The 20,288-nt window shown below is 40.6% G+C and overlaps 1 protein-coding gene across 3 annotated transcripts in view; it reads left to right on the forward strand.

Moving 5' to 3' along the window:
* The window catches only part of LOC116262232 (uncharacterized), a 59,975-nt gene that overhangs the window by 26,697 nt on the left and 12,990 nt on the right, over nucleotides 1-20,288 (forward strand). For 2 of the 3 annotated variants that reach the window (XM_050080228.1, XM_050080229.1), the window contains exon 6: nucleotides 9,282-9,359. The exons of the other annotated variant lie outside the window; for it this stretch is intronic. In XM_050080228.1, coding sequence (XP_049936185.1) covers nucleotides 9,282-9,359 — 78 coding nt within the window. The remainder of the gene's footprint in view (nucleotides 1-9,281; nucleotides 9,360-20,288) is intronic. 3 annotated transcript variants of the gene reach the window in all.

Raw genomic sequence — 20,288 nt, forward strand, 5'->3', positions numbered from 1 at the left:
AACATATACAAGTAGAAGGCTCACCAGACCATTTCTCTGCTTGGTGAAGAGGGTGTGATCACCATTTCCCTGTTTATATCCATTAGTCTTCATTACAACCCTTAGTCTTTCAAACCAAGCTCTAGGGGACTGCTTGAGACCATACAAAGCTTTCTTGAGATAGCAACACTTCCCGTTCTGAGCATATCCAGGCGGCATGCTCATATAGACTTCTTCCTCAAGGTGACCATTCAAGAAGGCGTTCTTGACATCAAGTTGGTTCATGCTCCACTTCTTTTGCACTGCAAGAGCTAAGATGACCCTTACGGTATTCAGTTTTGCCACGGGAGCAAACGTCTCAAGATAGTCAATCCCATATTTCTGGCTAAACCCTTTAGCAACAAGCCGAGCTTTATAGCGTTCTACAGTGCCATCAGGTTTGTACTTCACATTAAACACCCACTTGGAGCCAACTAAGTGAGTTCCCTTGGGGATATCAACAACCTCCCATGTATTGTTCTTTTCCAGGGCGTCCATCTCCTCTGTCATGGCCTGTAGCCATTTAGGATCCTCCCTGGCATCTTCCACTGACCTGGGAATAACAGCCATAGATAAAGAAGTAACAAAGCACTTGTAGTCTTTACTGAGTTTTGCATACGAAACAAATCTCTGAATAGGATGAAAAGTACATGACCTGGTGCCCTTGCGCAGGGCTATGGGAAGTTCTTCATTCATTGGACTTGGATCATCCGGGGAGCTCATAAGATTGGGAAGATTGGGATTGGTAACATCAACGTCCTCCATCACATCCTTCTTCTTCCTATTGTAAACCTGACCAAATAAGTGATCACGGGACTGTTCTTCCACAGGGCCCCCCTCCATCTGACTGTCTCTATCCTCACTGACTGCGTCTTTCACACTTGGAGAACTAACCGTATAATCCAAGAAATCCATTAACTGAATCAACTGATGCGAAGAATACTCTTTCCTTCTGTCACCTAGACACTCCCCCTGAAGAGGATTCGCAGGAAAGTATGTCTCATGTTCATGAAAGGTAACATCCCTGGAGACATATACTCTGGTAGTGTTAGGGTCAACACACTTGTATCCCTTCTGGGTGGAGGAATACCCCAAAAAGACTGCTTTGATGGACCGAGGATCAAGTTTCTTGAGAGTGGGACTATGATCATGGACAAAACAAACACACCCAAACACCCGAGGGTTCAAAGGCCAGGGATTCTGAGTAGGCCACAACACAGAATAAGGGGAATGACCATTCAACACACGAGTAGGCATACGGTTAATAAGATGAGCACTAGTGAGAAGTGCGTCCCCCCAGTACCTCTTAGGGACATGACGTTGAAATATAATGGCCCGGGTAACATTTAACAAATGACGGTTTTTTCTTTCAGCCACGCCATTCTGAGGAGGGGTGTAGCTACAGGATGTTTCATGAATAATACCCTTACTTCGCAAGAAGTCATCAAGGGATTGGGAGACATACTCTCGGGCATTGTCAGTACGGAAGGCCTGAACAGAGGTCTGGAACTGAGTTTCAACAAATGCAACAAAGTTTTTGACATTGCCGGGAACTTCACTACGTTCTTTCAACAAATACACGAACGTACATCGGGAGTAGTCATCAGTAAGAGTCATGAAATAATGAAAGCCACGACAAGTGGGTATTCCGGAAGGACCCCAAAATCAGAGTGAACCAAAGCAAAAGGACGGTTGGCTTTATTGAACGAAGTAGGGTACGAGGCCCTAACATGCTTAGACAACTGACACACTTCACAGGCGAAGGTGTCCAAAGAAACAGAATGAAACATCCTAGGAAACAACTTTTTAAGCAATTGGAATGGGAGGTGACCAAGTCTCTCGTGCCAACGCATAATGGCGGATCTGTCCTCCACGCCAGGCAACTGTCCACTAGTGGCTGAAATCAAAGCAGAAGCAACCTGTACGGGCAGTCTGTAGAGGCCATCAATAGCCGAACCAATCCCAATCTTCTGCCCCGTCCTCAAGTCCTGCAGGAAACAACGATCAGCAGAGAAAATTAGATTACAGTTTAGCTCTTTGGTAATACTGCTGACAGATAACAGATTTACGGGAATATTGGGAACATGCAGGGCATTATGAAGACAATATTTGTTCAGTAATGATAAACTCCCTTTTCCAGCCACAGAGATAGAAGAACCATCAGCCATAGACACACGCTGCTGCCCAGAGGTCAACTTGTATTCTTGAAACATCTTAGGGTCCCCTGTCATATGATGAGTAGCCCCACTGTCAACAATCCAATCACCGAGAGAGGAATTTCCAATCACCGAGAGAGGAATTACCTTGATCACTAGTAGCAACAAGGGCCTGGGCTAACTTAGCCCCCTTAGAAGTAGAAGCATCATCCCGGGTAGACAAACGACTAATGTATGCTTGCAACTCTTTGAGTTGATCTGAGGAGAGCTTGGATTTGGCAACATTGGACGACCCCGAACTAGGCTCGGGCACAGAAGGAGCACGGCGATTAGGAGGAGGACGACCCCGGACGAGACGCTTCTCAGGATGAAGATCCCAACAAAAATCAACAGAATGACCCACTTTGTTGCAATGGCTGCACCGTCGAGTAGGATGCTGCCCTGTCCCTGAAGTATGGCTCACAAAGGCTGCTGGAGAACTCCCCTGACTGGAGTCAATATGCATAATCTGGCGCCGTTGTTCCTCAGACTCAACACGAGCATACACTTCTTCGATCTCAAGAATCTCATCACAGTTAAGAATTTGGCTCCGAATGGATTCAAACTCATCACGCAGGCCTCCAAGGAAGATAAAGGTGCGGTCCATCCATTCCTTTTCCCAATACAGGGCATGATCTAAACCACATTTCCAGTCATCATTCACATGATAATCGAGTTCCTTCCATTTAGGCTTCAGGACGGCATAGAAGGAGGCAACAGATAAATCACCCTGTTTAAGAGCATATATGCTACATTTGATTTGATATGCACGTAAAACACGCTTCTTACGACCATACATCCGTGCAAGAACAGTCCACATATCATATGCAGTCGATTTACGCAAGATCAAAGGCTGAATATCTGCGGAAACCGAACTAATAATCCATACTTTAACCTGACTATCTTCCAACGCCCAGGTCGGCCATTGCGAATCAATTTTAGAAGGTGCAGGTTTCTCCCCAGTGATATAGTGCAAGCGACCACGACTGGTTATTCCGATTTCTAGGGCAGCAGACCACGAGAGATAGTTATCCTTGCTCAGCCGGATGGAGGTGACATGAACAGGCAAGTTCTCACTCTTGGTATTGCTGCCCGTGTCCAGGGCATCATCAATCTTAGGGATCACCGCGTCAGCCATCTCAATCACCAAAGAAGGTCACAACCGGCGGCGGAAGAGGCACAACCCACGGCGGCGGAAAAATCACAGCCGGCGGCGGCGCTGAAAAAACGCAGGAACGACAGCAGAAAAAAGAACACAGTCGGAGGCGGCGCTGGGAACGGCGACGACGGCAGTGCTGGATGACAGCGGAAGAGAAAAAAAAAACACACCGGCGGCGGAGCTGGGAACGGTGGCGGCGGCGGCGGTGCTGGACGGCGGCAGCGCTGGGAACAGTGACAGCGGCGGCGGAAAACACTATTCGCACACCAACGATCTCACACGCGTTGGCTCTGATACCATGTAGAAACAGAACCGCAAGGAGAGAGTAGAGAAAGAACACACGATATACGTGGAAAACCTCTGAAAGAGGTGAAAAACCACGTGGAAGCTCTGACCTAGGGGCAAACCGCGACCCTAGGAGAGAAAATAATATTCACTTAACTCAACAATTACACGTAAGTGAAGAATATATAGGAGGGAGAGAAAGAGTGCCGCCTAGGGTACCGAGCCAGCCTCGGTACCCGTGCCCCATAGGACCGGGTCCAGATATGGACCCGGTTCCCCATTACAATATATTTTAACAGAAGGCATGTCGTGGTTGAAGGTATGTAGTATGGTAAAATCTGCATGAAGAAAGTCTGCACGTTTGCTGTTTTTTTTTTCTCTGAAACTCCTGCTACAAAATACAGTCAATAGGCAGATTGGTGAAGGAGGTTTGTGCCGTTTTCTGTTTTGTTTGTTGAAGTCTTCGTGGAGAAGGGCAAGATTATTTTTTGTGGGTTATTGATGTGCATGCGATGTTGTTGATTTCTACTTTGTTTATCAGCTCCTTTGCATGACTGACTGATTATAAATAGGATTGATTTCATGTGCCCTAGCTGCCTCACAAATTTATCGTGGTATTCTTGTTCTTAATTCTTGTTATGCTTCATTATGGTTGAGAGCAACAAACCAGAGGGTGGCAGTGATCATAAAGGAGCTGGAAATCCCTTCTCCTATGGATCTACTGTGAAGTTAGATGGACACAACTATGAACTGTGGTCCAGGTCCTTTATGTTGTTAGTTAAAGGACATCGAAAGAGGCACATAATTGAAGAGGATGAACCTATTGACAAGTCAGGGAAGTACATGACCTGAGAAGAGGACGACAACATGGTTATGTCTTGGATTATGAATAACATCCAACCACAAATTGCCTCTACTATTACTTACTATACTACTGCTAAGGAGATGTGGGAATTCCTTAGGCAGACATATTCACAAGATAAAAATGTAAGTAAAATCCTCCAAGTTGAAGAAGAATTGCACAATCTCCGACAGGGAAATCAAGATCTATCACAATACTTTGCAACAGTTAAAGCTACGTATGAGCGACTGAAATTCCTGCACCCTCCATGCAAATCTTGTTATAAGTCACACTTTGAACCTACCATGGTTGCAAAGTTTCTTGGTGGTCTTTCTCCTGAGTATGCCGCTGCCAAAGATCAGATGCTCACTGGGAGTGAAATTCCTGATATCTCTGATGCATACAACAGACTTAGTCGTCTGACTATTAGCTTGTCCCAACCAGCTAATGTGATGCCAGTTTCTGCGCTTGCTGTGGGGGGTGGTCGTGGTCAGGGCACCACCTATAGTGCCAAAGGAAGAGGTATAAGTTGTGGAACTGGTGGTCGTGGGAGGTTCCAATGCACCTATTGTGGAAAGATGGGACACTTGGAGGATCGTTGTTGGGATAAACATGGTCGTCCATTCTCTATGTCACAGGGGAGAGCTATGGTCACCAAACATGGCAAGAGTTTTACTCTTCCTCCTATGGGTTCTGCGCAGGTTGCCACTCCTACTGTGGATGGCCCGTCGTCTAGCACAGTATCAGAGACAATTACAGTTAGCATTGACAGATCTGAGTATGAACAGTTTTTGGCACACAAAGCCTCACAGGCTTCAGCTTCCACAGCTTTGACTGATCAAGCCTTCTCAGCGGATACGTCCACGTCTGAATCAGGTATCTCTTGGATTATTGACTCAGGAGCATCGAGACATTTTTGCAGTAGACCTGGTTCTTTTACTATTTTACATAGATTCTCTCAGCCACTTCATGCCAAAATTGTAGATGGTAGAATGTCACCCATATTGGGTTATGGAGATGTGAAACTTTCTCAGTCCATGACTATTCCACATGTTTTATATGCTCCCGAATTTCCATCTCATTTGCTCTCCGTCAAACAGTTGACTACTGATTTACACTGTCGCATTATTTTTGACCCTGGTTCATGCTCTTTTCAAGACTTACAAACTGGGAAGACGATTGGTGGCGGCTATGAGAAAGGGGGCGTCTACATCCTGTCGGCTCCTATGGGTCTTGCTGCTACCTCCTCTACATCAGAGTCTACATTCTTTCAGTGGCATCTCAGGCTTGGTCATCCTTCAACGCCCAAGCTCCGTTCTATCTTACCTAATGTCTCAGTCCCAGATTCTTTTCAATGTGAGGCTTGTCAACTTGGCAAGCACACTCGTAGTAGTTTTCCTTCGAGTTTTAGTCCTTCGAGTCAAGGGTTGTTTGATCTTCTCCATATTGATGTGTGGGGGCCTAGCAGGGTTGCTAGCCGAGCTAAGTTTAGGTATTTTATGGTCGTTGTTGATGATTACTCTCGAGTCAGTTGGGTGTTCCTTTTGAAAGAAAGGTCTGAAGCAGTTTGTATTCTCAAAAACTTGATTATTGAAATAAAAACTCAATTTGATTCCGTTGTTAAGTGTATTCGCACTGATAATGCTGTCGAGTTCAAATCATCTATCTTAATGACCTTTTATGCTGAAAATGATATCTCTCCTCAATTTACATGCCCTCATACCTCACAACAAAATGGAGTTGCCGAACGAAAACATAGGCAACTTCTAACTGTTGCTCGTACCCTAATGCTTCATAATCATGTACCTGCATACTTGTGGGGTGATGCCATACTCATGGCTTGTTACCTGACAAATCGTTTACCTTCATCCTCCATTGAAAACAAAGTACCCATTAAACTTGTTTATCCCAATCGAAGCTTATTTCTTGTTGCACCTAAAGTTTTTGGGTGTACCTGTTTTGTTCATATTCTTGGGCCTAAACGTGATAAACTTTCTGCTCAAGCCATTAAATGTGTGTTCGTTGGTTATCTTAGAAACCAAAAATGATACAAGTGTTTTGACCATGTAACTCAAAAAGAGTATATCAGTGCGAATGTCACTTTTTTCGAGTCTCAGTTCTACTTTAGTCCTACTTCAGTGTCGTCCGACTTGCCATGTCGTATTCCTATACCTATTCCTCCTGTCCCGTTGCAATCTTTTCCTTCACCATTTCCTTCTTCCACTTCGACTATGAATAGGTTCCAGGACCCTCCATTGGTCTACACTCGGCGACAACATGATCCCTCTCATGGTCGACCATCAGACTCTCCTCAGGATGTGAGCTCCACTGAAGTAAGTATACTTGATGGTGATCCTTCACAGGATTTGCCTATAGCCCTATGCAAAGGCAAGAAACAGTGTACTATGCATCCTATCTCTCACTTTGTTTCCATTGACCATCTTGATGACAACTTACAACAGTTTCTTAAGTCTATGTCAGTCCATACTGTACCAACTGGTCATCAACAGGCATTATTAGACTGTGAATGGCGTAAAGCTATGCAAGATGAGATGGATGCTCTCGTACAACGTGATACTTGGGAATTGGTTGATCTACCTGAAAATTGTGACATTGTTGTCTCCAAATGGGCATTTACAGTCAAGTATCATTCAGATGGGTCAGTAGAGCGATATAAGGCTCGATTAGTGGCTAAGGGTTACACTCAGACATACGGTGTTGACTTTTTTGAGACGTTCTCTCCTGTGGCCAGGTTGGACACTATTCGCCTCATTATTTCTGTTGCAGTACACTCTGATTGGCCTATATATCAACTTGATGTGAAGAATGTCTTTCTTTATGGTGATCTTGAGGAGACTGTATATATGCAGCAACCCCCAGGGTTTGAGCGACAGGGGGAGTGTAGTAAAGTGTGTCGTTTGAAGAAGGCGATTTATGGACTCAAAGAAAGTCCCAGGGCGTCCACAAATTATCAGAGGTGGTTTCACAATGTGGATTTGAAAGATCTCCTTTGGATCATTCTCTATTCATCAGGAAGACCTCCAAAGGTATAATTGTTATGGTAGTATATGTTGATGACATTATCTTGACAGGTGATTATGATCAAGAAATCTCAGCTACAAAGGCTTTTCTTCAAAAGTATTTTGTCACGAAAGATCTTGGTCACTTGCGATATTTTCTTGTGTTTGAGATTGCACAGAACAAAGAAGGTATAGTATAGTATTGTCTCAGAGGAAGTATGTCCTTGACCGGATACAGGGATGTTAGGGACCAAGCCAGCTAATCTCCCTATGAATCCACGTCTTCATCTTCATGATAATCATTCGGATCTAGTAGATTCACGATTTTATAGGTCTCTCATTGAAAAACTTCTTTATGTTACTATAACAAGACCAAACATTAGCTTTGCTGTTGGAAAATTACGTCAGTTTATGGAAAAACCTAGAAGAGTCCACTGGGATGCTGCGTTGATGGTGTTGAAATACCTAAAGTCATCCCCGGGCAGAGGCCTCTTCTTTAAGAAAGGTGAATCTCTAGAAGTTGTAGCTTATAGTGATGCTGATTATGCAGGGTCTGTTGATGATAGAAAATCCACCACTGGCTTCTGTATCTTTGTTGGTGGCAATCTCATATCATGGAGAAGTAAGAAACAAAATGTAGTCTCTAGATCCAGTGCAGAATCTGAATATAGAGCAATGGCTCAAACAACTACTGAGATGACGTGGGTTAAATCTGTGTTAACAAATATGAATATTCGTGTTCCTCTTCCTATGAAAATGTACTGCGATAACAAGGCTGCTAATTATATTGCAAACAACCCAGTATTTCATGAAAGAACTAAACACATAGAAGTGGATTGTCATTATGTTCGGGATCTTATAAAAGAAGGTGTGGTGTCTACGGTTCATGTAGCTTCTGAAGATCAGGCAACAAATATGTTTACGAAGGCTCTTCCAATTGGTGATTTCTCTAGATGTTGTGACAAGCTGAGCATGGTTGATATCTATGCTCTAGCTTGAGGGGGAGTGTTGAATCAGAAAGTTTATTTTGTGTAGTAGTTTTCTGATTATTTAAAAGTTGGAGTCTTGTTTTGTCTTTTTACAACTTTATGAGGCTCCCTTATGTAACAGCTCTAGACGTGCCCTAACCTCTCTTTAAGTAGAGATTAGGGCACGATAATAAGAAATCTCTCTTTCACGTCTCTCTCTCTCTCTCTCTCCCCCCCTCTCTCTCTCTCTCTTTCACGTACAACAGCATTCATATGTACCTTTTTCTCAAGTGGAGGGACCAGGTGAACGTCCTTTTTCTCAAGTGAAGAAACCAAGCAGTCATGGCCCAAAATGATTTTCTATTTTTCCTTAGTACAATAGCTGAAACATTTTCATGGCTTTACTTTGTATTCTAAGGGTTATGTGGTTTCAAGCAGGCTTCAGGAAGGCAGTATAACTAGATCGAAGATGTTATCCTTGATTGGAAAATGATTAAATGCCTTTAAATATCTACTTTTAAGTGCTGATAAGGCTATCTAAGAGTCTGGATATCTATCAACAATCTGTCACTATTTTCTGAGCATATCCTAATTGAGTTTCTGAAGGACAAGTAGCTTATGATATGTTCACAAACTGGATAGTGGATGGAAGGGAAGAACTGAAGATAAAATACTCAAAGAGGAAAACTTGCAACTGATAACTGCAAATGAAGAAATGCTCCTTGCAAACACTGTGAACCTATTTTGGTATCTTTACATCATGTGCATTGAACAATCTCCACATCCTTGTTTCAGGTGCAATATCCTGGTTTAGAGGAAAGGATGATGACAGATATTGCAACAATGAGTGTTCTCTCAAAATCCTTGTCTTGGGTATGCACATTTGATTAGTTTCATTTTGATGTGCTGCTTATTAATCCTGAAACTAATGTCAGTTTTTCAGATCTCTGTTTTTATTAGAAGATGTAGAAATTGCATTAGATTTGAGTAACTTCTCATGCTTTATTGAACTTGTGCCTTCTCCCATTTGCAGAACCTGTTTACATTGCACACTTTTTATGTCAATATTGTTCTTTTGAAAGAGGTGAACCTTCGGGGCTCATTGCTTGTGAGATTCTCCAGTCACTGCAGAAAACGAGAAGAGAGGAAGAGAACAGTGCTGAAAGAAAACCGCACGGCTCAGCAGCCCTAGATGTGGTTCATTCAATTAATAAAAAAGGGTTAATACCCTAAGACTCAGTCTTTACAAGAATACCCTGAAGTAAAACATTATTTACAGCATCCAACATAACTAATTAGAACCGGATCTATAAAGGATCCAGATCCAATAACTTACAAGCCATTACGTCTTAATGTTCCCCCTCAAGTTGTGGATGGTCTTGAACCATGGACAACTTGCCTTTAAGAAACCAAAACCTGTTATTTGTGAGACCTTTAGTAAGCAAATCAGAATTGATCATTTGAATGGACAAAACGAGGCTCTATCGCTTTATCTTCAATCTTTTGCCTAATAAAATGTTGGTCAATCTCAATTTTTTTTTTTTTTGTTTTGCTGTGTTGTATAGGATTAAGAGAAATTTGAATAGCACTCTGATTATCACACAACAATGAACAACTTTCCATTGGTTCATGCAATTTTTACAATAAATATCTAATCCAAGTCACTTCTGCAGTAGCAGCAGCAATGGCCTTGTACTCTGCCTCTGCACTTGATCTAGCAATTGCCTTTGTTTCCTACTACTCCAATATCCACGATTAGGTCCAAGAAGGACACAATAACCTGATACCGATCTCGGATCATCTAGATCTCTAGCCCAATTTGCATCAGTGTGAACTAATAAATCATGACAAGGCTGCACAAAGGTTCCTCAAGAATATAAAAGGCCATCAGCAATTGTACCCTTCAAATATCTAAGTATTAACTACCTCCATGTGATCTATCTTTGGGGCATGCATAAATTGACAGACTTGATTTACCGCGTAAGTGATATCCAGATGGGTAAACGTCAACCATTGAAGCGTTCCAACAATACTATGATATTTTGTGGGGTCATGATAATCATCTCCCCCTTGCTGACTTAATTTGTGGTTGAGAACATTGGGAGTAGCAAGAGGTTTGCAATTTTGCATTTCAGCCTTCTTTAAGAGATCCAAGGTCTACTTGTGTTGTGTTAGGGATAGAGCACCATCTTGCACATCCACCTCAACTCCAAGGAAATATTGAAGATTGCCAAGATTTTTCACCTTGAATCGCTTACCTAGGATATCCTTAGTTTTCTGAATATGTGAAAAACTACTCCTTGTGATAATAATATTGTCAACATATATCAATAGGAATGCAGTGATACCTTCACTCCGAAATATGAAGAGAGAATGGTCAAGCTGAGAACGATGAAATCCATGACTTTGAATGTCTAACGAGAAGCTTTCAATCTAAGAACGAGAGGCCTGTTTTAAACCATATATAGCTCTTTGTAGCCGACACACATACTCTTTAGGTTCTCCTTCGTGATATCTCGAGAGCTGCTCCATATATACTTCTTTTAAATTTCCATGGACGAAAGCATTCTTGACATCCAATTGCCTTATTTGCCACTCATGATGAATCACCAAGGCCAAAATAATACGGATTATACCAATTTTTACCAATTTTTACAACTGGGTTGAAAGTTTCATCATAATCTTGTCCAAGCGTCTGCAAAAATCCTTTAGCTACAAGACGCATTTTAGAACACTCTATACTCCATTCTTGTTTGTATTTAATCTTGTAAACCTGCCAAGAACCTACAACATTTTTATCAGAAGGATGTGGAACAATGGTCCATGTTTGACACTGATGCATCACTTTCAATTTTTCATTCATCGCCTGAATCCAGTTATTAGACGTTGCAGCTTGGGAAAATGATGTTGGCTCAACCTCATTCTTAATTTGAGATAAAAACAACTGGAAGTCCGTACTGAAATTCTCATAACTAACCCATTGATCAATAAGATCATGAACTCTCTTTGATCTTCTAACAGGTAAAGTAGATGATGTTGAAGAATGTTTACCTATAGAGGGGTCCACTGTTTGCTCATCATCGATGATGGGAAAAATTCTCCTATCACCTCTAACATCAATCTGTCTAGAAAACTTGTCAATACTGGTAGCTGAATCGTCTACAATATGATTTTGCCCCGTCATAGGTACATCTGGATCTGAAATGCATGGACATGTACCCTGAGTATCAACACTGGAAAGAAGTCGTGCATTGAGCCAAGGATTATAGTTCGTCATGCGAGAATCATGTGATACAAAAATATCATCTCCATCATCAAAATTATGTTCATCAATTATTACATTTCTTGAAATTTTGATTCGCTTGCTTGTAGCATCATAACATCTATATCCCTTGTGATCGTTTGCATACCCTCACAAATCTACCCTTGATTGCTTTGGGCTGAAATTTATTTCTTTGTAAAGAAGCAACACGAACATAACAAATACAACCAAAAGCACGTAAAGTATCATAATTTGGATTCTTATGAAATAGAACAAAATATGGATACGTATGATTCAAAATAGACAAAAGCAGACTATTTATAATATGGACTGTAGTGTGAAAAGATTCTGTTCATAATCTCATAGGAATTCCACTGGCATGCATCATAGTCATAGGCACTTTCAATAGTATGTCGATGTTTTCGTTCTGCAATGCTGTTTTGTTGAGGTGTGTGCGGGCAAGATACTCGTCGATTAATTCCATTATCTTGGAGGTAATGAACAAAGTCATGAGAGAAGTATTCTCCCCACCATCACATTGAAAATTAAGGATATTGAAAGAGAATTGATTTTTAACAGGACGGAAACTTGAAAAGACCTCAGATTTATTCTTTGAGAGAGGGAAGTCAGGTTTTTCACTTCCTTTTACAAAATAATCCTTTGTTAAAATTGGTTTTTCTCAAACCTATTTTTTATGGCACCCAAACTCTCCAAAGCTTGTTTTTGGAGGCAAAACAAAGTTTTGAAGGGTTTAAAGTTTTCATCTAAACACCCTTGCATTTTTCTCAAAGAGGTCACCAACACCACACATTTGAACAAACTGTTTCAGAAGGCCTTGAAGCTCTTTCATTTATTGAAATGAAAGGAAGAACATGACTCTTACATATTTGACAATTGGAGCACATTTTCTTGCTTGTAGGAAATTCCAAACTAGACTCAAGAATGAAATGAGCAGACACAAGTTTTTCAATAAAGATTCGACTACAATGACCAAGACGAGAATGCCATAATGGTTTATTACATTTATCCATGTTGAAAAGACTATGATCCTTAGGTGACAAAGGTGAGGAACTGAGCTTCAAGTCCCGACGAACAGTGGTAGGATCTTCCTTAAGGATGTTCATGTCCCCTGAAGCTCGCCTTTAGCGTACATTGTCTTCGTTACAAGATCCTTGACACAAACGGAAGAAGCAATGAATTCAACTGAAGAATTGGAATGATCAACAAGTTTCGAAACAAAATTAATGTTTTTCTTGATATTAGGAAGTGAAGGACATGGGAAAGCTTGAAGCTTGAATCAAGCATGGAAATGGAAACATTTCCAACATGAGTGAGCAATGGGAATGACTGAGCAAAACCCAATCACAGGGCACCATTTCTGGGAATTGAAGAACATTTCCCCTCAAGTTTTGATCGCGCTTTGGTTGTCACAAAATAGAAATGACTGAGCAATTGGGAAGAGAGAGTTCCCCAAGCAGATGACGTAACCATGAAGCTTCAACTGTGCTTGTAGGCTTGTAGCCATTGCCTTATATTCTGCCTCAGTACTAGATCTGACAACTGCATGTTGTTTCCTGCTACTCCAACAAATAAGATTGGAATAAAAGAAGAGACAATAACTGAAAATTGATTATCTATCGTCTAGATCACCTGCCCAATCTGCATCAGTATAAGTGAAAATGTTGTGGCCAGCAAAACAGTTGGCTGTCTTGTATAGATGAATCCATCCCCAAGAGTAGCCTTAAGATAACGCAAAATACGTTTGGTAGCATCCATATGCCCTTCTGTGGGTGTGTGCTTAAACTGAGAGACTTGATTCACATCATATACTATGTCTGGGTGTGTAAAAGTGAGATATTGCAACATGCCAACTATACTCCGATAGAAACTAGGATTTGCTTAGACATCACTCCCATCAGAGACATTTAATTTTGTGTTGAGAACACTAGGTGTATTTATGGGCTTGCAATTTGTCATACCTGCCCTATTCAAAATATCAAGAGTGTATTTATGCTGTGTAAGAGTTAATGTGTCACCTTTTCTATCAAGCTCAACACCCAAGCAATACTGTAGTTCACCGAGATCCTTCATCTTGAATTCTTGTTGCAATACCTCCTTAACATGGGATATATGACATGAAGAGTTTTCAGTAAGAACTATGTCATCTACATATATGAGTAGCCAAATGGTAACTTCACCTGAATGATAGATGAATAAGGAATGATCAATGAACTTATGAGGAAACCAACCTGCTGTGTATGGAGGGAAAATCTATCGAACCATGGACGAGATGCTTGCTTAAGCCCATACAACGATTTTTGTAATTTGCACACCCATTTAGTCATATCATTGGTAGCATATCCTGGAGGTTGTTCTATGTAAACTTCTTCCTTTAAAAAGTCATGAAGAAAAACATTTTTAACATCCAACTGATATAAATTCCAACCATATGAGACGGCAAGAGAGATGATAACCCGGATCGTTCCCATCTTGATGACTGGATTGAAAATCTCATCATAATCTTCCCCGTACTGCTGAGTGAAGCCTCTAGCCACGAGTCGAGCCTTATATCTATCAATGCTTCCATCAGGTTTATACTTGAGTTTGTAAAGCCATTTTGAGCCCACTACATTCTTACCATCTAGACGAGGAACAATCTCCCATGTTTGACATTCATTTAAGGCAGTCATTTCTTCATTCATGGCCTCAATCCAATGTTTGCTTCTGCATGCTTGCTCATAGCATTTTGGCTCCACTTTTTTGTTCAATTCTGTCTTGAAGAGCTGAAAATCCAAAGAGAAATTATCATAACTTACCCATCTATTAATAGGGTGCCGCACACGTTCTGATCTACGTGGACAAGTAGTGGCAGTTTCTGGATCAACTGGAACTGATCGTCGATTATACACCACTCCTGAAAACCGATTAGGTGAAGTCATGCTCATGTTGTTGGTCTGAGTAGATAAAGGTATGCTGTCCATCTGAGTGTTTGTGACTGTCTCAAGCTCATCAATAGTTCTGTCACTTTGTGCGTAGTGCTTGGTCTAATATTTCAACATTCAGTCATGAGTCATATACATCATTTCTAACATTAAGTGTTGCATGTGGCTCCTTTAAATCCTTCAACCTGAGTTCATCAAAAACAACATGTCGTGAAATATGCACACGTCCACTCTTTGGATTGTAGCAGCGATAGCCTTTATAATTTTCTGCGTAACCCACAAATCTACACGACAGCTCGATGTTGAAACTTATTTCTCAAAGAAAGATCAACATGAACATAACAAAAAACATGCAGCTCATCATAATTTGGTTGTTCTTGATGTAAAATAAAGAATGAAGATTTTCCTTCAAGCATGGATAGTAGCAGTCGATTAATAACATGAACAGCAGTATGGAATGCTTCAGTCCATAAAGTCATTGGCACATCAGTGTTATGCATCATACTGAGAGCACTTTCAACTATGTGCCTATGTTTTCTTTCAGCAATACCATTTTGTTGTGGTGTGTGTGGACAGGAAATATGTCTAGTGATCCCATGATTTAGTAAGTACTCAGTAAATTCATTTGAAATGAACTCACCACCACCATCACATTGGAAATGCACGATATTACTAGAGTATTTGTTTTGGACCAAGGCGTGGAATTGGGTGAACAAGCGGAAAACTTCTGATTTGCTTTTTATGAAGTGAATCCAAGTGTAACGATAATAAGAATCAATGAAAACAAGATAATATTTACTCCCAGAAGAAGAAGAAATAGGTGCAGACCCCCAAACATCAGAATAAATGGTGTCAAATAACTTCGAAGCTCACTTATTTATTGATTGAAAAGGAAGAACATGACTCTTACAAATATGACAACTTAAGCACATGCTAGACTCACTGACAGGACTTAGGCTGGACTTTTGTAATAGTCCGTCTGCAACAAGACTTTGAATAAAAGATCGACTACAACCAAAGAGATGGCATATTATACTCTGTGATATTGACTTCACTATGACTGAGAAAGGATGAATTTGAAACACAAGACTTAGACACTTTTGGAGCTTCTTCAATGACATACATGTCTCTTTTTCGAACACCCTCAGCGAATGTCTTCTTCGTTCGAGCATCCTTAACATAAATAGAAGGAGTAAACTCAACAGAGGAATGAGTATCATCAATAAGGTTTGACACAGAAATGATATTTTTCTTGACATTTGGAACAACAAGAACATTCCTTAAGGGTATTGAGGAATGAGCCATCGATAAGTGTGCATTTCCAATATGTGATATTTTGTGATGGTAACCATCTTCTGTGACGACTGAGCCTTTAGCTAAATAAGGGAGAACACTAGAAAGCTTACGTGCGTCACCAGTTACATGAGCTGTAGCACCAGAATCCACATACCATTGTCTTCCCTCTTTTTGCTTGAGATTGACTTTAGACAACGCTGTCATTAGAATCTGCTGCACATCAGGGGAAATGTTCGACGCCGCAGTCGTGTTCAAAACAGATGACCCTGCTGCCTTATTGTCACGCCTGACCTGTTTTTCCTTGTTCTAAGGGTTATGCCAACATTCTGACTTTACATGACCTCTCTTATTGCAATAAAAACAAGTAGGTATCCTTCGTGGTACATTTGCCTGTGCATTTGTGTTAGGTGTTGGAAGGATTCCTCTCCCCATCCCTGCCTGTGAGTTCCAAACTCTTGGACGACTTCCTTGTAAAGCATGGGTCCCAGTGACAAACACATTGCGATTGCCAGAATAAACTAATTCATGTCGTTGTACACGACTCGCTTCATGCTGAATCAATTTTGCTTTCAGATCTTCAAAAGAGGGAATGACAAGCAATACCTCTAAAGCAGTGCAGAAAACATCAAATTCTGGCCTATTTTTTGATGAACGAGACTATTTGACATTTTCATGTCAAATAATTGGTATGATTTAGCTTTCGTGAGATAAGTTGGGAGAGAAAATTGGACGACAAGATGTTGGAATTGCGGTGGGGATTGATAGAAATCTAGCACCAATATCTGTAACCAGAAAACAGCACTCACGCAGGAAGATAGAGAGAGAGAGAGAGAGGGAGAGAGAGAGAGAGAACAAGAAGAAACTGAGGAGAAGAAGCCGTAACCAAAATGGTTTGCACGGCCTCTATTTATAATCCCATTTCCAGAATTCTAAGAGTCTCCAATCGTAGAATCCTAGGAGATTTCACAAGCTCCAAGGACATTAATTACATCATAGAAACCTAAGAGACTTCACATATTACAAGGATATTAACTACAACATAGAATCCTAGGAGACTTCCCATATAACAAGGATATTAACTACAACATAGAATCCTAGGAGACTCTTCACATGTTACAAGGACATTAAATATCTTAACACATTCTACAAGGAGGTGGAATCCTAAGAGACTCCTCTTCAACGTGCTGGTGAAGGATTTATATTTTAACACCCACCCTCAAGTTGTGCATGGTTTTGCACCATGTACAACTTGCCTTTTAGAAACCAGAATCGTTCCTTTGTTAATCCTTTTGTAAATAAGTCTGCAACTTGTTCATCTGTACGAACATAAATAGGCTGAATCTCCTTGTCTTCCACCTTTTGTCTAACAAAGTGTTGATCAATTTCAATGTGCTATGTTCGACCATGTTGTACGGGATTAAAGGCAATGTTAATAGCGCTTTGATTATCGCACATTAACATTGATGTTTTAATCTTTTCTCCAATGTCTTCTAGCAAATGTCTAACCCAGGTAACTTCAGCAGTACCTGCAGCCATGCATCTGTATTCAGCTTCAGTGCTGGATCTTGCTACTGCCTTTTGCTTCGACAACTCCAAGACACAAGATTACGTCCAATGAAAATACAAAAACCAGAAATGGACTTTCTTTGATCGGGATCTCCAGCCCAATCTGCATCTGTGAATGTCATAAGTTGATGTCCAGTAGTTATATTTTCACTCTTACCATAAACTAAACCATCTCCTGCTGTCCCTTTAAGATATCTTAATATTCTTTTGACAGCATCCATGTGAGTATCTCTAGGTGCATGCATAAATTGAGATACTTGATTCACAGCATATATAATATGTGGTCTAGTAAATGTAAGATATTGAAGTGCCCCAACAATACTTCGATATTGCGTAGGATCTTCATATAACTCCCCATCTTGAGCACTTAGTCTTTGTTTTAGAACACTAGGAGTTCCAACAGGCTTACAATCAGACATACCTGACTTTTTCAGCAGATCCAACATGTATTTCTGTTGTGTCAATGTGAGACGATTATTGTGCCTATCAATCTCCACTCCAAGAAAGAATCGTAAATCACCAAGCTCTTTCATTTTGAAGTTTTGCATCATCAAAACTTTAGCTTCTTCTATGTGTTTTTCTGAATTGCCTGTGATAACAATATCATCAACATATATAAGAAGTAAAGTAAATATGTTTTCCTTTCGATAAATGAAAAGAGAGTGATCTAGAGGACATCTTCGAAAACCACATTCTTGAATCTTGCAAGAGAAACTGTCAAACCACGAACGTGAGGCCTGTTTAAGTCCATAAATAGACTTTCTTAGTTTGCAAACCCATGCATGAGAGTCTCCTTTCGTGTATCCTGGAGGTTGTTCCATATATACTTCCTCCCTTAAATCACCATGAAGAAAAGCATTCTTCACGTCCATTTGATGTAGTCTCCATCCATATTCAACTGCCAATGATATAATCACGCGAATTGTTCCCATTTTGATCACAGGGCTGAATGTCTCATCATAATCTTCTCCATATTGTTGTGTAATCCCTTTTGCTACCAACCTTGCTTTGTGTCTTTCTATGCTGCCGTCAGGTTTGTATTTAATTTTGAATACCCATTTGGAGCCCACTACGTTCTTTTCGTGTGGCCTCGGAACGATCTCCCACGTTCCACATTCATGCAAGACATCCATTTCTTCTTTCATAGCCTTTCTCCAATGATGTGATTTTGATGCTTGATCAAATGAAGTAGGTTCTTCCTCCTTGCCAACTTTTGCCATGAATAACTGAAAATCAAGTGATAAAGAATTATAGCTAACCCACCTGTGAATGGGATGACGAATGCGTTGGGATCTTCTAAGGTGGGGCATGTTGTCTTCTTCATTGTGAGCATCTCTGTCCCTTAGTCGTCGACTGTAGATAAGACCCGAATACCGATGTGCATCGTTGCTCTGTTCTTCATTATTGTTTTCGTGATGACTTGATGACTGTGTTGGATCTTCTTGATTTTCACTTTGAGCCATATCCGACGATTGTATTGCTCTCTCTGAATCTTCACTTTGAGGCACATCATTTTCTATAACAGGATCTGCATTGAATAACTGTGTACTGGTCCAGGGATCATAAGATTCAATGGTCATAGGCATTTCATTTGTATTATCAAAACTATGTTCATAAAAAATGACATTTCTTTAAGTTTTGATACGTTTAGTTGTTGGATCATAGCATCGAAAACCTTTATATTCATCAGCATATCCAACGAATCTACATTGAATAGCTTTGTCTTGAAACTTGTTCCTCAAGGCAGCATCAACGTGAACATAGCATACACAACCAAAAACCTTCAAGTTCTTGTAATCAGGTTGTTTGCCTAAGAGTGTAAAATATGGCGATTTAGACATCAAGAGTGTCATAGGCAAACAATTTATTATGTATACAGCAGTATGGAAGGCTTCAATCCACAAGGAAATGGGCACATTAGTATCATGCATCATGCTCATGGCGCTTTCAACTATATGTCGATGTTTCCGCTCAACTACACCATTTTGTTGTGGTGTGTAAGGGCAGGAAATTTGTCTAGTTATCCCTTTTTCACGTAGAAATTCAATAAAATCAAGCGAAGAATATTCTCCCCCTCCATCACATTGAAAATGCACCACATTGGATGAAAATTCAGTTTGAATCATGGCATAGAAGTTTCGAAATATGTGAGGTACTTCTGATTTGTGTTTCATGAAGTAAATCCAGGTGAAACGTGAGTAAGAGTCAATGAATAAGACATAATATCTTGACCCAGACATGAAATCAATAGGGGCTGGCCCCCATATATCAGAAAAAATAGTTTCAAAAGGTTTGGAAGCCCTTTGATTTATATTATGGAAAGGTAAAACATGACCCTTACAAAGTCCACAACTTGAACATTTTTTGACACTTGAAGTAAGAGGTAAACTTGATCTTGGAATGAGACTATCTGTGACAAGTTTTTCAATGAAATGTCGACCACAGTGTCCTAGCCGACTATGCCACAAATCAGACTCCAAAAATTGGTTAGGGCACCTTACTTTTGATTGAAAATGGCAAGAACTTGGCACTGATGACGCATTATGAGAAAGAGAAAATGTCTTCAATCCTATATCAAAAGTGGATCAATCCTTGGGTAGACATTCCTTGAGGACGTACATATTCCCTTGACGCTCCCCTCTAGCGAACATTTTCTTCGTTTGGAGGTCCTTGACATAGACAGAAGGTGTGAATTCAACAGAAGAGCTTGTATCATCAAGGAGTTTAGAAATGGAT

Source organism: Nymphaea colorata, chromosome 10 (genome assembly GCF_008831285.2).
Source record: "Nymphaea colorata isolate Beijing-Zhang1983 chromosome 10, ASM883128v2, whole genome shotgun sequence".
In the NCBI taxonomy this organism is placed as follows: Eukaryota; Viridiplantae; Streptophyta; class Magnoliopsida; order Nymphaeales; family Nymphaeaceae; genus Nymphaea; species Nymphaea colorata.